Here is an 18,902-nt window from a genome sequence, read left to right on the forward strand (position 1 = left end):
TAATTCTTTTATGAAAATCGAATTGTTGACAAATTTAATTGTTATTAACAATAACCAGAAACCCGCCACAACTACTTTTGTTGCATTTTTTCACAGAATATGAAGTTAAAAAAAATTTGGAGAAAAAAGTCAAAATTTTTTAATAGAAAGCAGTGAAAACATCCCTGATGAATATCCAATTGTCATAAACAATTATGAAAAACAAGACATAACTGTTGCTTTTTAGGGTTTGTTTTACTAAATATTAATTTTAAAAAATTGTAGTTGGTAGAAAACATCCTAATTTAAAAAAAGCAGTAGAAACATCTGTGATAAAAATCCAATTGTTATAAACAATAACTGCTCGAACGAAAAAATTATAGTTTTTATTGCTTTCTTACTAAATTCGAAATTAAAAAATATCTAAAGGAGTAAAAAAGGTTTAAATATTTACAAACAGCAGTGAACACTTTTCTGAGGAAGATCCAATTGTTAAACAATTTAATTGTTATAAGCAATTAAGCAATTTAATTGATATTTTTTACAAAATTAAAAATTAAAAAATATGTAAGGGGGTAGAAAACGTCCAGTTTTTCTCCGAAAGCAATAGAACAATATTATGAAAATTCGTTTGTTATTAAAAATTAGTGCAGGAATCGACAAATTATAGTTTTTTTATTGTTTATATAAAATTTTTTTAAGAATTTAAAATTTAAAAATATATCTATGTTGGTAGAAAACGTCCAGTTATTTACAGAAAGCAATTTTTCTATGAAAATCCAATTGTTAAAACCATTACCAGCAACTGGCTGCAGCTGCTAGATTTTTGTGTTTTTTTTTTTGTTGACAAAATTCAAAATTAAAAAGAAATAGGGAGGGGGTAAAAACTTCAAGACTTTTACAGAAAGCAGTGTAAAATGTTCTGATAAAAATTGAATTGCTATAAACATTAACAAGCAACCGGCTGTAGCTGAGTAAAAATTCCTGAAGTGGCCTCCCCTATTTTCGCAAAGTTGCAAAATCTAAAATAAGTATTTGTATTTGAAAGTACTAGTATCTGGTAATATTTGCACAGAGTATTTTAAAAATATTTAAATTATTTATATTTTTTATTGTTACTTAAAGATTTTTTAACCCTTTTAATAACATAATTTTAATTAATTGAGTTTTTCCATAAATTGAACAAAAATTTATGGTTATATCAGTGAGTAAATGTTCCTTAGAATGTAGGTAAACAAGAACTGAAAAGAAATCTTAGTGCAAATAAAAAGCTTTTTCATAATTTGACTAATTGTCGAGCGCTGCATACTGCGCGCAAACACCGCACAGTGGGATTTTTTTACAATTTACTGTTCAAAAATGTCTATAGTTGGATTTATGGAAAAACTCAATTAGTTAAAATTATTTTATTAAAACGGCTAAAAAATTTTTAAGTAACAATAAGAAATATAAATAATTTAAATATTTTTAATATACTCTGTGAAAATATTACCAGATACTAGTGCTTTCAAATACAAATACTTATTTTAGATTTTGCAACTTTGCGAAAATAGAGGGGGCCACTTCAGGAATTTTTACTCAGCTGTTTGATTTTTAGTGGTTTTTTTGACATATTTCAATAATATAAAAAATCTAAGGGAATAGAAAGCTTCCAGAGTTTTACAGAAAATCTATTAATCTAATGGAAAAATATTTCTGACGAAATTCTATTTGTTAAACAATTTAATTTTTATAAAAAATTACCTGCACCTGCATAATATAACTGTTGGTATTTTACTGTTTTTGATAAAATTTGAATTTAAAAAGATCGAAATTGATGTAAAAGGTCCAAAAAATTTTGAGCTTCATATCTAGTTAGTTGGACTTACGTGCAACTAACTGAATATGAAGCCCAAAATTTCTTCAATTGAAGCTTTCCTCAGATTTTAAATGTAAAAACTATATTATACCAAAAGTCAGTACAATTGGTACAATTAGTTATTGCAACCACTGGAAAGTAGACAGTACGTATGTTTTGTTTACAAATGACAACCGCATGACCTAATTTATACTCGTCAGTGAACTTCCGGTTTTGAAGATTAAAACAAATCTTTGAAGTGCTTTTAAAAGTTGAATCGTGTGCGTGTGTGTGTGCGTACATGAGTTTTGTGTATAGTTAAGTTGATTTACAAGAAAGTAAGAAGGGGTGTATACCTAAAGCCATTAGAGAATTGCGTCGACGACGTTATTGAGGACGGCAGCTAAAATAAAGTAGTTAGGAAAGTGACCTGATACTCAAGTTGTTTTTAATACTTTTATTGGATAGTATATATACTGTGCATAATTGCGTTCGCAAACAAGTTTTATACATATGTCTCAACGTCACGAAGACGAGACTTCACTTGTTTTCACACACAATTATATATATTTATATATTTACAGTGGAGAAAAATAGTTAGCTATAAAAAATATAATTAAAAAAAAATAATTGCAAATATTTTGGTAACTGATTTTTCGTGAGCTTTTGTTTTTTTATACATTTAAACATACTTTGAGCTAATAGCATTTTTTTTAATTAGGGGAAAAATTTTACTTTCCCAACTGCTAATTAGCGTCGATAAGAATTTTTATTAACTTACTGAAATTATATAATTATAATAGTTTAAAAAATAAATAATTATTTTTCAAAGACTATATGAATTGAGTCTTTATTACAATAATTGCATACTTATTCTACTTATCATTTAATTATTAAGTTTTTCTTTTGATTTCTTTAATTTTGATTGTATACAGTTTTATCGTATAGAAAAGTCACTTGAGAGATTTTTTTTATAAAAATTTTTCATTTGCATCCGCAAATGCACTGAAAAGAAATTTACTTAATTCAAATAAATAATACTTTTCTATTATTAAATAAATATTTATTTGTATCAAATAATTTTTATTTAAGCCAGTAAAATGATATTTGCTTCAAATATTGAAATTATTGGTTAAAATGTACAATTTATTTGACTTAAATAAAAATTATTTAATTTAAGGAAATATTTATTTGATAGTAGAAATGTAGTCAGTTATTTAAATCAAAAGGAAAATTTTCCAATGCGAAAAATAAATTATTTTCTATATTATCAATGAAGAGTAATAAAACTAATAAGGCTAAATCTAGAAAATAATCTATAAAGAATCAATTCAATAAATAAAAAAACAGAATACAAAATTAAAATAAAGATAAAAACAATTAAAAAACGACAAAAAAATTTCCTGAGATTTTTTCTGATTATCACTGTTCTTACTATGACTGATAATCACGTTACTCAAAAGAAAATTTTTTAAAATACAATTCAATAAATACAAAGAAAAAATAATAAAAAATAATGCCAAAAAAAATTTTCTGCAATATTTATAATTTTTTTAAATATTGTTTTTTTGACTAATAACACTGTATCAAAAACTAACAATTAAACAAAAAATGTAATAAATAGTACCAAAACATTAAAACAAAATAAAGAGTAGAAAATTTTTAAAAATTAAGAAACGAGAAAAATAAAAATTTCCTGAGATTTTTTTTCCTTTTCTCAAATTATCTTTTTTTCTTTTCTACGACTGATAGTCACGGTATCCTTGATAAGCGAGATCCTGACCAAATGACACATGATCTCCCTGATTGTCGTGATAATTTGAGGGATAATTTTCCTGATGGTAATTATTAGTTTGTTGTGTACTTTCTTTATAATGTGGAAAGCCAATGCCACCATGACTGTAGACTGGTGGTTGATATGATTGTGTAAGTGGTCGGCACAATCTCAAAACACCAATTATTCCCGGTATAACAATTGCCATGAAGCCCAAGAATTTCTTGAATGACGCAAGTCCCAATATCAATGGTAAAAATAGTAGAAGTTTCAATTTAAAGAGCTTTAAAACAATGAGCATTGGAATTAAAATTCTCTTCAATCGATTGCGAGCTGTAAAATAAAATTTTTCATAATTAGTATTAATAATAAATAATTCATTGAATTCATTGAATAATTTTTTGCTTTTGGATTAGTAAATTTTACTAATAAATAGTAACTTTTTATTAATTTATTAGTAAAATTTACTTAATTTAAAAGCAAAAAGTCAGTCAATAATTTAAATTAGTAAACTTTTTTACTATTCAAACTTAGAGAGAAACAAAATAATTAGCCAAATTAATAAAATAGCAAAATAGTGACCAACAACAATTTCGTAAATAATGTCAGTATTATTAAAATTTAGAATATAAATAAAATATATGTAAACAATATAACAGTTAATAGATAATCGGACAGGTTTCGAAATTACATGTAGTTCAGGCGAAAGTCGCCTGGTTCTTTAATGAGAAAAGGTTGAAAATGATTGGAGAAATTTCTGTGTGAAAGGAAATTATGATTCAAAAAAATAATTTTATTTTGTTTTAATTTTTTTTCTTAATTCGATTAATTGTTTACGTTTCAATTAAAATATTTTATTTCATATTTCATCTCTTTGATTTTTGTCTAATGAACTTTATTGCTTGTATAGGAAATTCTTGCACTAATATTATAATTTTTTTTAAATTTTTTATTTAAAAAAAGGTAGGGATTTTTTATTAAATTCTTTTATTAGCAAAATTATTAAAAATGACAAATTTAAAAACAACTGAAAGATGATTAATAAATATACAAACAACAAATTGAAAAATACCAAAAATATAAAAAATATAAATACGAATGACAAAAGAAATTTAAAAATAAAAAAACAAAAAGCAATAAAGAAATGCAGCAAAGGAAAGCGATAAACATAAAAATAAACATGCAATTCATTTGCATATAGGGAATTTGTTTGTCTTTCTCTCAATATGCACTATCAGTACAAGAATATCAATGGCATAGGAATGTTAACGGTATCAAGAATATTACAAACAAAATAGTACCAATGAAAGCTAGATCAAGATATAAAACTCGACGTGACTTCATTTTTTTTGCATTAATCATATCTACATAAGTCCCCAAGAAAACCTACATTGTAAATGAATGGTACCGCAAGAATCAACATTCCACCACTGACATCCAGTTTTGAATTGGATTGAAAATAAAATCTAATTTAAGGATGAGAAGCAAATGAAAAACATATTTAATGATACTCCTCTGATCACTACAACCTGATATAAATCAATCAAGAACTTTTCATTCATTCCTTTTGAGAGTATACAACTATTTTTTAGTGTTCATGACAGTACCATCACTTATAATCATTTTTCATATGCAAAAGAAATTATATACAACCCCAATAAACACGGAATATTCAATTCACATTCCTGGAATTTTTTCCTTTAAACATTTTCATTTCCCGAATAATTTTAATAATCATTATAATATGTGACGTTCCACGGTGAAACGAACCTAACTTAAAAAAAATTTTTAAGTTATGTTTATGAACGTTGTACTTTCGAAGGTGGAGATTTTTTTAATTTTATAAAATATAAAATGTTTATTAAATATTTTGGTCCCATTCACCAAGGAGCGTCACATACAATATTATTATATGATAATGTATTATTATAATTATGATAATAACAATTTCATTATATTTTTATATAATAATTATAATAATACATAATAATTTTTCTATTTTACAACTATTCGAGTGAAAAAAAGTTTAAAAAATTAATATGTGGGACGCGCTCCGAGGAAAAGTATCTAGAAAGTAAAACATTTTAGGTTATGTTTGTAATTTTTTGAATGAAAATACACAGGAGATCAACTTTCAATATAAACCACATAACCTTAAAATTGCTTCTTAGGTACCTTTCTTCTGAACGCGTTACATATATAAAAAAAATGAGTATTGGAATTTCTGAGTCATTTTTGTTTATAAATCGAGAATTATGATTGGCATTTTAGTACTTTCACAGCTAATATACTATATCTAGTAGTGTAACAACATCAATACAAGTATTATACATGCTGAGAGACAACCTACTCAATCTTCTTTTTAAGTTTTACGTGCCAGATATATATACGTATATATAAAATATTTTGCCTTCAAGGAACGATTTACCACAAGTAGAACATTGCATCTAATATTTATTTACGATTATTACTCATTTGATACCGTTTTTAATAGATATCGTGTTGAGTATAATTCTTCATCGAATGTATGAGACAAACGTTCATTAAACTATATCTTAAACAGAAGCGATAAAATTTTCAAAAGAAAAAAAAATTGCCAATCAGTCATCATATTTTTGAAAGAAGATTTAGTGTGTATTTCTATAAACAAATTCCAAATAAATTTATTTCTGTTTTTATAATTTTTATTCTCTCTAAATCTGAATTAGTAGTTTTCTACTAATGAAATAGTGCGGATTCGTTTACCAATTGAATTAGTAATAGTTTTAACTAATTTTTAGTAGTTTTCCACTTATTGCTATTAGGTATTTAAATAAAATGAACTAAATTAACACTTAATTGTAAAATAATGAATAAAAAATATTAAATTAATATTAAATTGATATTAATTGTAGGTATATTGAATATATTTGAGAAAATTTCAAAAAATTGAAAATGGAATGTGAAGAAAAAAAATTGGAAGATTGTAAACCAAAAAATATTTAATTAATCGGATAGGAAAGAGCGATACTCACAGAAGAGAGTGTCCTTCTTATTTTCAATGGTATCAATTTCATCGGCAATCTCGTCTATAAATCTTGGGGCATAAACTTCATTCTCACCCACAGCCCACGATGGAATATCGACTTTAAAAGCCACAGTTTTTACGAATTTCTCAGCTTTCCTCATTGCAAATTTTACCAGTTGATCCCATTCAGAATCTTCTGATCTGTCAAGAAAAAAAAATTAAAAACACATAAACAAAAAGAAAATAGCCTACCTAAATTTTTTAAGATTAATTATAAAATATTATTAAAATAAAATAACAAAATTAAAGAAACATAATAAATTTACGTCACAAATAGGTCATAGCAGGTCAAGTGATGTACATAACCTAAAAGTTTAGATCAAAAGTTACAGGTCAGAAAAAAATGTAAGGCAGCTCACAATTTAGGTCAAAAGTCGAAAGTCTAAATACAATAAATTTACAAACAGAATTCAAATAAAGATAATTTAGAAAAAAAGGAGAGAATGAAAAAATCAGGGAATGAAAAACTGAGATAAGGAAAATATTGAGAATACTATCTGCAATATTTTATTAGATTAATAATTAATATTATTCAATTGTATTAATATTAATTATTTATAATTAAGTATTAGTTATTTATTTACAATTAAGAATTAATTATTTATTTATATTAATATTAATTTGATATTAGTTAATATAAATAGTAAATTAATACCTAGAAGCACTCGCATATTCGTAAGGTTGTTGATTAACACTCTTAACAACATCACGAGGCATTCTGATTATTTTAACGCTTTCGCTGAGTGTGTATTCTGGTTGATCGAAAAAATCGGAAAAAGTATTTAATGCCCGGGACTTAAAGCATTCTGCAAAGTCACCATTCAGACAAGCTTCATTTGTTCTCGCTAAATAAGAATCAACATGACGTCCCGTACCAAGACCAATCCAGTCAAAAAGATCCTTCCCTTGCCTTGTTCTATTCAACAATTGTCGACCTTCTGAACTTTGATTTTCAAACCTTGGCACCTCATCTACAAAATAGAAGAAAATTCAATGGAAAGCATATAAATAATTGTGTTTCGTATTTTGAAGTGTGTTCCATTAGTTTTCTTATATATGTTACGGGCAATGTTCAAGAGCCGGGCAATGTCCGACAATGCCCGGGCACTGTCGACATTGCCCACTGTCACTGGGCATTGTCGACATTGCCCTGGTTTTTTTCGGGCAATGTTAGAAAATATCCATATTACTCGGTTGTACCGGGCAATGTTAAAATTATTTAAAAGAAGTACATTGTAAAAAACGCGCTGATAATAGTTTTGGCCTTTCTTCGGTGGCATATGATGAGTGTGTACAAAAAGTAGAACTTTTAAAATCAAAAATCAAAAAGGATTCGAGTGATTTTAGATATTTACGAAGATTTGACACAATTTCCGTTAATAATCAACGGAAATTAATAAAACCAATTATTGCGATGGAAAATGTTTTAGCTTTGCAAATCTCATTGAGAGAAGCTGCTTCCAAGAAGAGCATATTCGGTGTTCAGGGTTACGAGAGGTGTAATTGTAAAACGGGATGTGCCCAAAACAAGTGCAAATGCTTTAGAAATAACAAACTATGTAATTCTAAGTGTCACAGTAGTTTGTCCAGCACAAACAAATAAGTATAAAAATTTTTGTTCCTCATCAAATAAAAAATCTTGAATAAAATCAAACTCATTTGTCATGATTTCTACTGATATCGACATTGCCCAAGTCGGACTGGACAATGTCGACAATGACCGGGCAATGTCCGACAATGCCCGGGCATTATCGGATTTTTATAGGTATTGTAAAAAAACCAGGGCAATGTCGACAATGCCCAGTGACAGTGGGCAATGTCGACAGTGCCCGGGCATTGTCGGACATTGCCCGGCTCTTGAACATTGCCCGTAACATATATAATAAACTAATAATATGAAAAAAAATGTAAATTTTTTAAAAATACTACTTCTAATAATCAAATAAAAAAAAATAAAATTTGTAAACCCCTTAAAAAAAAAGAAGTGTTATTTTAACACCAGATGTGGTGTTAGAACTAAACGCAACATTTTTAACTGACACTGTGTTATTTTAACAACAAATGTAGTGTTAAAATAACGCAGTGTCGGTTAAAAAATAATAATAAATAAAATAAAAAAACTAATAAATAAAAAACTGTTATTTTAACACTATATTTGATGTTAATAAAGTAACACTGAAGTGTGTTAAATTAACACTAGAGCGTGTTTAATTAATATAAATTTTTAATGCGTGTTAAAATAACACCATCTGAAAACTACACACAACAAATACAACACACTTTTTCTGTGCCTTTAGTTAATTGAATTTAAAGAATATACAAAATCTTTCTCTTTCATTAGATTTTATTATTAATAATTTGCACTTATGCAAGAATAATACAAATATACACTCATTTTACGAGCGAAACAATTTTATTCTAATAAAATGTTAAATAACGTTAATTAACCGAGCAGTAGAGAAGGAGAAAATATTTTCTCAACATAAAATATTTTCTTGAAAGAATTTTTCATAAAAAGTATTCAAACAATTAATATACTTTACTAATTTTTAGGCACATATATTTTTCAAAAATAGAAAATTTTAAAGAAACGAAAATGAAGACATAAAACTGGTGCAAAATATATCCCACGCAAAGTATAATTATGTAGAGTTTGTCTATTGGAAACTTTTCCGTCTGACTATAACGGTCCACTTTCACTTACTAAACCTATTGCTACTTGTGGTTAATAAATCGAAACAATATGTGCGCGCAACGCTTCTATGGCAATTTCCAAGTGGAACAGGAACATTTCAGTCAGACAAGAAGTCATTTGTAAAGAAAGCGGCGTTTTTACTGTTATTTCGAGAAAATTCAATTTATCGATTATTACAAAATATGGAATACTGTAAGAAATGAATTTTCAAATATCTTTATAATCATGATATCAAGAAGTTAACTTTATTTAGTTTGAAAATAAAATTTTTAAAAAATTTTAGGGCTTTTTATTAGTTTTTATTTACTTTTATTGCTACTTATATTACTAATTGTTACTGATTAATTAAAATGGTCAATTTAGTAATAACAATAATTTTTTGTAATAAATAATCAAAACATTAATAATAGGTAATAAAAAAATCTATATTAATAAAATCAGACTTCTGTCTGTACAATGCTCCAAGCTTGAAAATTTTTATATATTTTTTTGTTTTGAGACATGAGAATTCGAAAAATGTAAAAAAAAAAATTTCTGTCTGTCTGTCTGTATGCAAAACTTTGTTCGCGCATCACTTCAAAACGGTTTAACCGATTAAAGTGAAACTTGGCAGTCTATTAGGTATTAACGTAACTTAAAATCATAGCCTTATCCGATTAAAAAATATTAACTTGAACGAAAGTTACGACATTTTTTCAAAAAATTCGAAAAATAAAAAAAATGAAAAATTTTTATTTTTTATAAAATGGATGCAAAACTATCCTTAGCTAACTTTTTTAGATAAATACAACCCATTTCTATACTAAAATTTCAAAAAAAGACGTATTTTGAATTTTTTTTCGTTTTTTCTGATCAAATTTTTTCTACAAAAATGATGATTCTTGATTTTTAAACAAGCTTTTTATGGAAAGTTATTAAACTTTTTTTATTTAAAGACCAGTATTTAAAGCAAGAAATTTGCCTCATTGGACCAAAAAAATTGTTTCAATATTCAGTTTTTAAAATCAAGAAAGTTATGCAGAAGTTAACAAAAAAATGTTCATATGAATTAAATGTATCACTGCTACTCAAAGGGTTAAATATTAATTAATTCTTGCATTAAGTTGGTATTGATATTTTCTAATTAATTAATTAATTTGTTTTCTTGGTAATTTTAATTTCAATTTTATCATAAAAATAGAAAAAATAGGAATTTTAAATCTAAAATTTAAAAGTTTAAATATTTTTACCCATAAAAATTGAAAACATTAATATCTAATTTTTTTGATTTTACCTACTTATTACTTTTAAATAAGATGTTTTTTGTTTTTACAAATTATGATCCAAGATAATTTAGTAATACTGAAATGAAAATGTTTTATATCTTTTATCAAATTTAATTAACAAGAATTTTTTTAGTTTTACTAAGCTCCTGGAAAATAATCCCGAGTAGAAATTTTGACAGGGGCCAGACCTGGGTGAAACAAGGAACCCGGCCGGCGCCATGGCGCAAAGCCTGATTTGACGAGCTGCCAGGTCGGGTCCTGGTTTCATGCGGGGTCAGGGCCCTCACTGCAAAAACAAGTGTCTCATTTTGAGACGTTTTGTCCCATATTTGAAACACATAAGATGTCTTAGTCCACATATTTGAAACAGATATGTGTCTCATTTTAAGACGTTTCAAACTGTCTTACAGTTACACATTTAGCAATGCATTTTGAGACACGAAATGTGTTTCGAGTATCCGTCTCACACTAAGAAGACGTTTTACGTGTCTTATACGCATTGAGTTACCTTTAATGTCTTAAAATGAGACACGAGATGAAATTAAATGTCTCAATATAAAACAGATTTTGTATCTCAATGGTTTAAACACTTAAAGCAACTCATTTTAAGACACGAGTGAGATACCAGTTTTTGCAGTGCTGTTAGGGCAATTTCTGCACGGGATTTAAAAACTTGCCAAAAACAATACTAATAGTGGTTACCTCCACGTGGTGCTTCTCGGAAAAAAGCTAATAAATGGTTTTTTATAAGCTCCAAGTGTGAAATTCCAAGACTGCAAAACGGGCCCGTCAACACTGAAAAAATTACATTCTAATTTTAAGAAAAACTTCTTAAATATGCGCCAAGAATATTCCCCACTTAAATTAAGTGGGAAACATTCTTACAATACTAATTTTCTTCTTATTGTAAGAATATTTCCCACATAATCTAAGTGGGGGAATATTCTTGGCGCATATTTAAGAAGATTTTCTTAAAATTAGAATGTAATTTTTTCAGTGAATGTCTGCAGAAAACTGGCAAAAATTACTTGGGCCTATATACTAGCATACAAAACGTCTCATTGCTGGTAACGGGACTTAGCACGGACCAATAGTGGTACATTATTGTCAGATTATTAGGATAAACTTTTCTATCTATGATGGCAAGTTGTAATTGAAAGTATTGGATAAAACTGAATTCATTATGGAAAACTTTAAAAATACTAAGAAACACGTCGAAGACGGGTATCGTAGCTATTAATATATAAGTAGGAATAACAATAACTAATAACCCGTCGAAGACGGGTATCGCAGCTAGTAATAATAATAGTAGTAATAACAATAACAATAAATTAACAGTCTCAATAAATTAATCGTATTAAATTAAATTTCTACGTATATGTATTACTTTGAATTGAATTTCTAGAGAATTCTAGAAGAAAATTGAAAGAAGAAGAAAAAAGTAATGAAGAGAGACACTAACCACGTAATGAAGAACTTTCTTCTGAAGTCTCATCCTGGAAAGTAACTTTACTAGACTGAGTATGTACCAACACAAGATTTATCGACAGAGTAAAAGTAAATTGAAGCAATAGTTGTACTAGACGCATTCTGCTTTCTCGACGTTGGATCTGTAATAACAAATATTATTATTTATCGACCCTGAATTGGATTTCAAGGACTTGTTATCAAAATAACTTCAATAAGGAAGCAATTCTCTCTACCAGCAAACAAAATTTTTTAATTTTTTTTCTTTCAATTCAATCGATTCATTTTTCTGTAACTCAATTCACAATAATATTTCAATAAAAAATTATCAATTTTTTTATTCAAAACAGAATCATTTTTTTAATTAGGCATCCTGCAAAAAGGAGACAGATCAATGAAATTTACAACAATAATTATATTGATAAAACAGAAGTTAATTAAAATAGCGAGTAAAATTTTCAAATTTTCGAATTTTTAAAATTGCAATATTTATATAAAGAAAAAAATTTACGAATTTAAATTTAAATGAAGTAAAAAAAATGAAATAAATATTTGTTAGTTGTATAAAATATAAAAATGGAATTAGTATTCAAATAGGTATAAAATATAAAAATATGAAAATTACACCAAGAAGAAAATGAATGAATTATTGTAAATAAAGAATAATGAACTGCAAATTTAAATATTACTAAATGTGAATTAGTACTTAATAATTACTAATTAATTATTAATATTTATAGTAACTACAAATTATTACTAAACTGTTGCTACTGACTAGTTAGTAATAACTTATTATTACTAAATAATTACTATTTACTATCTGACAATTAATGATAACTACTTAATAATTAGTAAAGTAATTAACAATTGTTAATTCTTCTTAATAATTACTACTTGACAATTAGTAATTACAGCTTCTATTACATACTTATTAGTGAAGTTAGTATTAAAGTTAATGTAATAATTACTAATTACTACTTGGTAATTACTACAGGTGTCATCACATAGTAATTACTAATCACAAATTTATAAATACTAATTACTTATAATTAATTAATACTTATTTCATAATAATAACTAATTAGTGTTTAATAATTTCAAATTAATACTTGCTACTTAAAAATTACTTCTTAGTGATTACTGTTTAGTAATTACTAAATCATAAGTACTAATTAGTACTTAGTAATGACTAATTATTATACTTAGTAATTACCGATCACTATTAATAATTAATAATTATTATTATTACTAATTACTGTCAATAACGAAGGTTTACAAATTCAGGTAAAGTCCCAGTAAGAAACGAAAAATTGAAAAGGATTGAAATAATTCAAACTCTGTATGGTGTAGTAGAAATTATCCAATACTTTTGAATGCCATTTCTGTCCAATACTTTTCTATACCATGATAGGACCACGTTTCGTCTAAAAATGAATGCTATTTAATTCTTTTTGTAATTTTTAACAAAGACAAAATTTTTTTCTGAATGCTTTCCAATCCCATCCGAAATTATTACAGCCTGTCATTATATCACTTTTCAATTTTTCATTGGAACCGCGATTCTGCATGCATTCAAGCAATCTTCTGGATTTTTGTAATTTATAAGATACATACAGTGGCAGATTTTGTAAAAAGTGTTTGTGTTCAAAGAAAAACTTGCTGAAAAATTGATTGTTTACCAATTTAACGTCATTTAAACGAGTCAGGGCCGTTATTCTGTTAGACAATAAATCATAACCTAAAAATTTCAGAGACCTTTAAACACTTTTAACCCTCTTAACTGATAATTTAATAATTATTCCTTTTTAAAATAGCAAATAAATTCTTGAGTGCAGTTATTTGAAAGTAATTGAACATTCTATATGTCATCAATAATATTAGTATTATATTATTATACTACTGTCGCGGAATTCAGAAGCATAGGGCAGAAATGGTATTCAAAAGGATAGAATTTTTTTAAAGCTTCTTAATCTTTGCTTTCTTACTGGGTATTCAAGAGGATTGATATCGTTACTTTTCATATTGCTCTCACTGGATAGAAAAGTTGGACAGAAATGGCATTCAAAAGAATAGAATCTTTTTAATACTTTTCAATTTTTCGTTTCTTACTGGGGTTTTGGACCCAATAAGGAAAGAACGCTTTTTAAAGTATTTTTTATGCTGAATTCAAATCTGTGGTTGCTAGATTTTCTCTAGGACGTCTAATTTTAAAATAGCAGAACTAAAATGTCGAAAAAAGAGCAAAATTTGATAAAATTTTCGAGAAACTAGTTACTAATAGATTTTCGAGGTCACTGATTACGAATCTAAAATTAATTTAAGAAAGTTCAAAATGGCGGATCCAATGTGGCAGACGAAAAACTAAAAAAGAGATTTGTTTAAAATTTATAACTTATGGGTTTATTGGGGTTATTTTGAAATATTAATGACATATTCGGAATTCCTTACGGTTTTCTCTTTAATATATATTTTTCCAGATTTTTGAAAAATGTTGTTTTTTCAAAAAACGACTTGTTTGAAAAAAAACTAAAAAACTCTTTTTTTGGGAAAATACTTAAGGTCATCCGGGAAATAATAGTGGTTTCGTAGAATACACTTAATTCAAAAAGAAAAGCATATTTCGGGTTGGAATTTTTTGGAAATAATAGAGGAAGGGACTCTGCAGAGGGGTCATCTTGGTATTTTGCATAATTAAATTACTTAATTTGTAAAAAAATCTTGTAAATTAGTAAAGTAAACATAAAAACAAACATTTACACCTTAAATCCAATTCGACATTTTTTATAGAGTAGCACAAAAATTACAAAGCTGATTAAGAAAATGTATATACGTATAAAATTAAAAAAAAATCGCACTGTGAATTAATTCTGCATACTTAAGTAGTTATGAGTCATAATGACAAAATTATCACAAATGTCGCCGTAAAATTTTTTATACACATCCTTTTAACAGTTGATTCAAAAGCACAAATAATAATGAAAGAATAACCAATTTTATTAAAAATTGGTGTCTTACCAAAAATTGAAAACACTCATCGTGAATATTATATTTTTAATATTTATTTATTTTTTTTATTTATAAGAAAGAAAAACTTGATGATGTTAAATCACAGACCGCGGCAGACGTTTAGCAGGGCAACTGTCAGTGGGACCGGCGTGCTTATGGTTACAAAGTTCCGTTACATCGCCAACCAATCAAAATCATCTTTAAAGACAAACCGGGTCCAATGACTTGTATTTCAAACGCGCGCGCATCTTTTCCAACGTATATGATATCATATTTTAAAAAATATATATATTCCCTCTCACGTAAATTATGTGGAATCTTTATACCATATGTAATGAAGAGAAATTATATAAATTAACAAAGAGATAATGATATATGGCTGATTCTTTTTCTTTCTTCGTTTTTGAAAATTGTAACTTATGTTTAATCTACTTTTCACTGGGACATAAATTGTTGACATTGTTATAAATTATTTCTGTATTAAGATTTGAGGAATTTAGAATATTTTATCATCCGGGGTGAACTAATTAATAATTGTATTGTCATTTTTTGATATTATAAATAAACACATTATTTTTATAACTGGAAAGTTGTTTTACAATTTTTAACGATCAATTGTTGTAGGTACTAATTTTTTTTTAATTAAAATATTATTTAAGAATCATAATATATTAATAATATTAGGACTATTAAATAATTTTAATATTGATAATGATAATAATATTAAATTACTTTGAATTTTGATTATAAGGAACATATTTATTGATTAATAACCATTAATTTAATTAATTTAGATCTTATTTTAATCCAGGCTAAAGTAATTAAAAATTATATTACTTGTTTTATTTTTTTGTAAGTTGTCACAATTACAAATGAGCATAATTTTTATATCTGAAAAATTGTTTCAATTTTTAACGATTGATCTTTACAATATTTTCTGTTTTGATTTGACAATAAAGTCAATAAACTCTATCATTATTTTCTTTTCTGATTCAAAATTCTCTCCAGTAGCAGTGTAATTTTTCATTTTTTCATAGTTTAGAGATATTTTTAAAAAAGTGATTTTTTAATTTCTGATATCAAAAAACATAAAAAATATGCTCCAAATTCGAATTTGAAATATTTTGGTTAAAAAGAATATCTTTAAACAAAAAAATTGAGAAAATGATATTTTCCAAAATTTTTGTTTTTTAAAATAACAATAATTTTGTAATTTCTAATCGAATTATAATAAAAAATAGGTCAATTGAAGCGTTTTTTAATGCTCTGCAAGTTGATTGTACTTTTAAAGTTACTTCTACATTTCTTAACAAAATTTTTAAAAGAAGTCTTATTTTGCAAAATTTTAAAGATTTGTAAGATTTATTTTCAGAAAATGCATAAAATTAAAATTTTATCGCATTTTAATTGTAACAATTATTTTAATCCTTATTTAATGGTTGAAAGTGGGAAAAATCAAATTTTTCACACTTTCACGTTGAAACACTTGTTAATTATTTTCTAATTAGAAAGAAACGAAGACGCTTTAAATTTAAAAAATATAACTAATATCTTACCAAATGTAAAGAAATATCTGCAGTATTTCTTTGAAAAAAGAAATTACGAACTCACACACAAAATTCCACTATTTCAGAACATTGCAATAGTGCAAACAAAAATTTTAATTCAAATCCTAATTTATTTATTTATTAACAATAATATCTAGGCATGAATAAATTAATAATTAATTTTTAATAAAGAATTAAATTTATTTTTTTCGAATTATTTAATGAAATTAACGACTAAATAAAATATTATTTTCCTGATGTTTTTTGTAAAATTTACATTATAAAAAATTGAAGAAACAAAAACTAAACTCGTTGGTTCACGGGTAATTCAACATTTGAGAGATCATTGCTCTGGGTCCAGGATTTATATATCAAGAAAAGTGAGATGAAAGATCCGCGTGTGGGTCGTTCGCAAGAAGGGAAAGATATTAAGTACAAAAATAAAGAGAGTGAAAGTGTGTATTCCCAAGAATCAGAAACGGAACTTGGGCGCGATTTATGAAAAAAAAAAAAATAATATTAAGTAAAGAGAGAAATATTGCGAGATACGGAAGAGGACCAAATAGAAAGAGTTTACTAACTTTTTGAGTCATCTTGGACTTTCCTTTGTAAACATATTACTTTATAAAACACAAAAATTATGCGTCATCAGTCTTCTAATTTGATTTTATCCTCGCACATTTCTTTCTGAATGATACATAATTTTTAAAGATCATTATATAATACAGATCAAATTTGTTTTTTATGAAAAAAATTTGAAAGTTGACATTTAACATTTGAGAAAAGATTTCTTTTTTTTGCTTTAATTTCTAATTCTTTTTAAATATTTAATTTTATTATAAATATCAATAAATATGATGAATTTATAGATATTAATAACAATAATTAGTAATTATTAAAATAATGTAAGGCATGGGTTAAATTCATCACGACCCAAAACTGGCTCAGAAATGGCAAAACATACCCAACTTGTGGTAAACAATTCATATTAGGATTATTATTATTATTATTAATTGATTAACTAATTAGTCAATTAATTAATTATAATCACTTTATTAACTAATTAAGCAATTGATTAAGTAATGAATTAATTTATCAAATTATTATTTAATTGATTAAGTAATTAATGGATTAAATGAATAATTAAAATTCATACTTCTACGATTGTTAGGGAGTTAACCTCGGCTGACAGTTGTCAATAATTGAGCTTCGGCCCAATATTGGCAGCCAATGTTAACCCAGTATTGTAGAAAAAGCGAAAATGATTATAAATATTAGCCGACTAATTAATAGGTATCTAATAATATTAAAAGCAATTTTATAAATAATAAAAATTCTTATGATTGTATGTCAACGTTGGGCAGAATAATAATATGGATAATAATTATAATAACAGTAATAATTATAATACTTATTATAATAATGCTAATAATAATAATTACAACAAGTAATTCACTAATTTTCTAATTCATCACAAATTGAATCGAAATATTATTAAAATTGTTTGAAAGGCTAAAAATAAAGAAAGTCTATCCCATGGAGACGTAATCTGGAAAATCCCAACTCGATTTCTTAAAAAAATATAATTATGTCAGAGAAATTAAAATTGAAAAATTTCTAAAATAAATCAAAAAACTAGGTATTATAAAAATAGATTGAAAAAATAAAATCTATTAGAAAGAATTAAAAAAAATATTTCTACGCAGTGTAACATTTTATTTGTTAATATTTATTTTATAAGAGAAAAGAATTTTCCAGTATTTTCTTTTCCTTTTGTTCTTAATTAAATAATATTAATTTCATCACTCTTCAATTTTAGAAAACTAAAATTTATTAACAAATAAAAATAAATTTATTGACAGCGTATTCATATAAAAAAAAATTCAACATTTTCAATAGAAATGATTGTTATAATAATTCTACAAAGAAAAAAGAAGTTTGAAAAATTCTAAATGCACAGAAAATTGTTTCTATGTTTTGATGACTGTCATTTTAAACAATAAATTAATAAGATAAATTAATAAGATCCATCACGATTCAATCACAATAATCATAAACCATTGTCGAGTTGTTATTCTCAAAGAATAAATAAAATCCTAATAAGAAATTTAAAATCATTCACATATACATACATAAATAAATAAATAATATGGTATACACAAAAATATATAATACAATGCACACAAATAAATAGAATTACTACATTTACATTCCTTTCAATTTAGAGAGAATAAATAATTTATAAATGTTATATTGTATAAACAA

At 25.7% G+C, this 18,902-nt stretch overlaps 1 protein-coding gene across 2 annotated transcripts; it reads right to left on the reverse strand.

The window, feature by feature from the left end:
• Nucleotides 1-3,444: 3,444 nt before the first annotated feature.
• On the reverse strand, nucleotides 3,445-17,376 carry LOC122505166. 2 transcript variants are annotated; one of them, XM_043616647.1, is made up of 5 exons: nucleotides 16,647-17,376; nucleotides 12,080-12,227; nucleotides 7,313-7,628; nucleotides 6,605-6,798; nucleotides 3,445-3,923 (listed from the first exon to the last, which is right to left on the reverse strand). In XM_043616647.1, exons 2-5 carry the CDS (start codon nucleotides 12,204-12,206, stop codon nucleotides 3,556-3,558), a joined length of 1,005 nt encoding a protein of 334 aa, XP_043472582.1. In that variant the 5' UTR covers nucleotides 12,207-12,227; nucleotides 16,647-17,376; the 3' UTR covers nucleotides 3,445-3,555. The 2 variants fall into 2 exon arrangements, with proteins under 2 accessions (XP_043472582.1, XP_043472581.1); XM_043616646.1 differs by lacking the exon at nucleotides 16,647-17,376 and adding an exon at nucleotides 15,100-15,453.
• Nucleotides 17,377-18,902: the final 1,526 nt, after the last annotated feature.

This window comes from Leptopilina heterotoma, unplaced genomic scaffold (genome assembly GCF_015476425.1).
Source record: "Leptopilina heterotoma isolate Lh14 unplaced genomic scaffold, ASM1547642v1 Lhet_347, whole genome shotgun sequence".
Lineage (NCBI taxonomy): Eukaryota > Metazoa > Arthropoda > Insecta > Hymenoptera > Figitidae > Leptopilina > Leptopilina heterotoma.

Excerpts from the sequence above, each read along its gene's own strand:
- LOC122505166 (XM_043616647.1), bottom strand. The coding sequence starts at position 12,206 with ATGCGTCTAGTACAACTATTGCTTCAATTTACTTTTACTCTGTCGATA. Across the intron at positions 7,629-12,079 it reads AGAAAGTTCTTCATTACGTG|ATGAGGTGCCAAGGTTTGAA; the intron begins GTTAGTGTCTCT and ends TCTATTTTGTAG. Across the intron at positions 6,799-7,312 it reads GAATATGCGAGTGCTTCTAG|ATCAGAAGATTCTGAATGGG; the intron begins GTATTAATTTAC and ends TTTTCTTGACAG.